Source organism: Manacus vitellinus, unplaced genomic scaffold (genome assembly GCF_001715985.3).
Source record: "Manacus vitellinus isolate BGI_N305 unplaced genomic scaffold, ASM171598v3 scaffold_119_pilon, whole genome shotgun sequence".
Classification (NCBI taxonomy): domain Eukaryota; kingdom Metazoa; phylum Chordata; class Aves; order Passeriformes; family Pipridae; genus Manacus; species Manacus vitellinus.
Window position 1 is genome coordinate 303,145 of NW_021938894.1, and position 1,646 is coordinate 304,790.

At 58.6% G+C, this 1,646-nt stretch overlaps 1 protein-coding gene across 1 annotated transcript in view; it reads left to right on the forward strand.

Annotated features, from left to right (window-relative positions):
- Positions 1–1,155: 1,155 nt before the first annotated feature.
- The window catches only part of LOC103755526 (olfactory receptor 52A5-like), a 25,857-nt gene continuing 25,366 nt past the window's right edge, over positions 1,156–1,646 (forward strand). Inside the window, exon 1 of the mRNA XM_018089187.3 lies at positions 1,156–1,644. Coding sequence (XP_017944676.2) covers positions 1,156–1,644 — 489 coding nt within the window. The remainder of the gene's footprint in view (positions 1,645–1,646) is intronic.

Here is a 1,646-nt window from a genome sequence, read left to right on the forward strand (position 1 = left end):
GGAAGTGTCCAAGGCCAGGTTGGACAGGGCTTGGAGCAACCTGGGCTGGTGGAAGGTGTCCCTGCCCCTGGCAGGGGGTGGGACTGGGTGAGCTCGAAGGTCCCTTTCAACCCAAAGCACTCTATGATTCTATGCTTAACAAAGGAAAAGCCACAGTGGACCAGCCCCAGGATCACTGGCAGGACTGGGCACAGCAGCAGAAAATGAGGAGAAAACAGTGGGACATTCAGTGTCTGCCCTGGTTGCAGTCCCCTTTAAATACCCAGAGTTTTCAGGAGATCTGGTGCTCAGCTCTTCGGAGGTGCCCAAAAACTTCTCAGCAGCACAGGCAGGAGGACAGGCTGGGGCCAGGGTGCTCCTCCCTGTGGAATGAGGAGAGGTGGGAAGGACACCTGGAGGTCACCCTGGGAATGGGGCAGCAGCTGGAGCAGCCTTGGCCCTGCAGGTCCCTGCAGGGCTGAAGCAGCTGGGCAGGAGAGGGAAGGGAGGGGGCAGGGGGAGGGAGATGGAGGCAGGAAAAGTCAATGTTTGTGCTGAACCAAATGGTCAGACCACGAGAGAGAACATCTCCCCGGGAGATGAGAAGCAGCCCCATTATGTGTGACTCTGTATTGATTTCTTCCCCTTTTGTTCCAGTTTGGCAAAGTGTGTGATGTTTTAGGAGGGAGCTTTATCAGCTAAACCTGCAGGTCAATTAACCAAACCCTCCCTGATGGAAGGAAAATGCATTTGTGCTGCACAGCTGCCAAGAAGGTTAAATGGGAAGGAAGACATTCAGAGGCTCAGATGAGGCCCAGAAACTGAATCCCAGAATCCCAAAGTCTCTGAGGCTGGAAAAGCCCCCCCAGCCCATGGATCCCCCCTGTGCCCCATCCCCACCTTGTCCCCCAGCCCAGAGCACTGAGTGCCACGGCCAGGCCTTCCTGGGACACCTCCAGGGCTGGGCACTCCAAACCTCCCTGGGCAGCCCCTTCCAGTGCCTGACCACCCTTCCCAGGAGGAAAAGGTGATGTTACGCTGTCTCACCCGTTGTAACAACAATGTGCATTCCTGATTTGGCTCTTGCACTGCTGCAGAGTCTCCACCTCATCCCCCTGACACCGCAGGGCTGAAAACTCGGTGTCTGCTTTTCAACACAAATCAAGATTCTCCCTCATGGCTTCTGATGCCTCCAACAGCAGCTCCTCCTCCTTCATCCTGGTGGGTTTCCCTGGCCTGGAAGCTTTCCCCACCTGCCTGGGTGTCCTTTTCTGCTCGGCCTATGTCCTGGCCCTGGTAGGAAACGGGGCGGTGTTGCTGGTCACTGGGCTGGACAAGTCCCTGCGTGCCCCCTGCCACCGGCTCCTGGCCATGCTGGCGGCCGTCGACGTGCTCATGGTGACGGCCGTGGTCCCCAAGCTGCTGGGCGTGCTGTGGCTGAACTCTGCCGAGATGGGCTACGTGGCCTGCTTTGTCCAGATGTTCCTCGTCCACTCCGCCACGTCGGCGGAGTCGGGATTGCTCCTGGCCATGGCCATTGACCGCTACGTGGCCATCTGTCACCCCCTCAGGTACCACAGCATCCTGAGCGCCCGGGCCATGGCCCAGATGGGCCTGGCCATCGTGCTCAGGGCTCTCCTCTTCATGGTGCCCCTGATGGGGCTGGT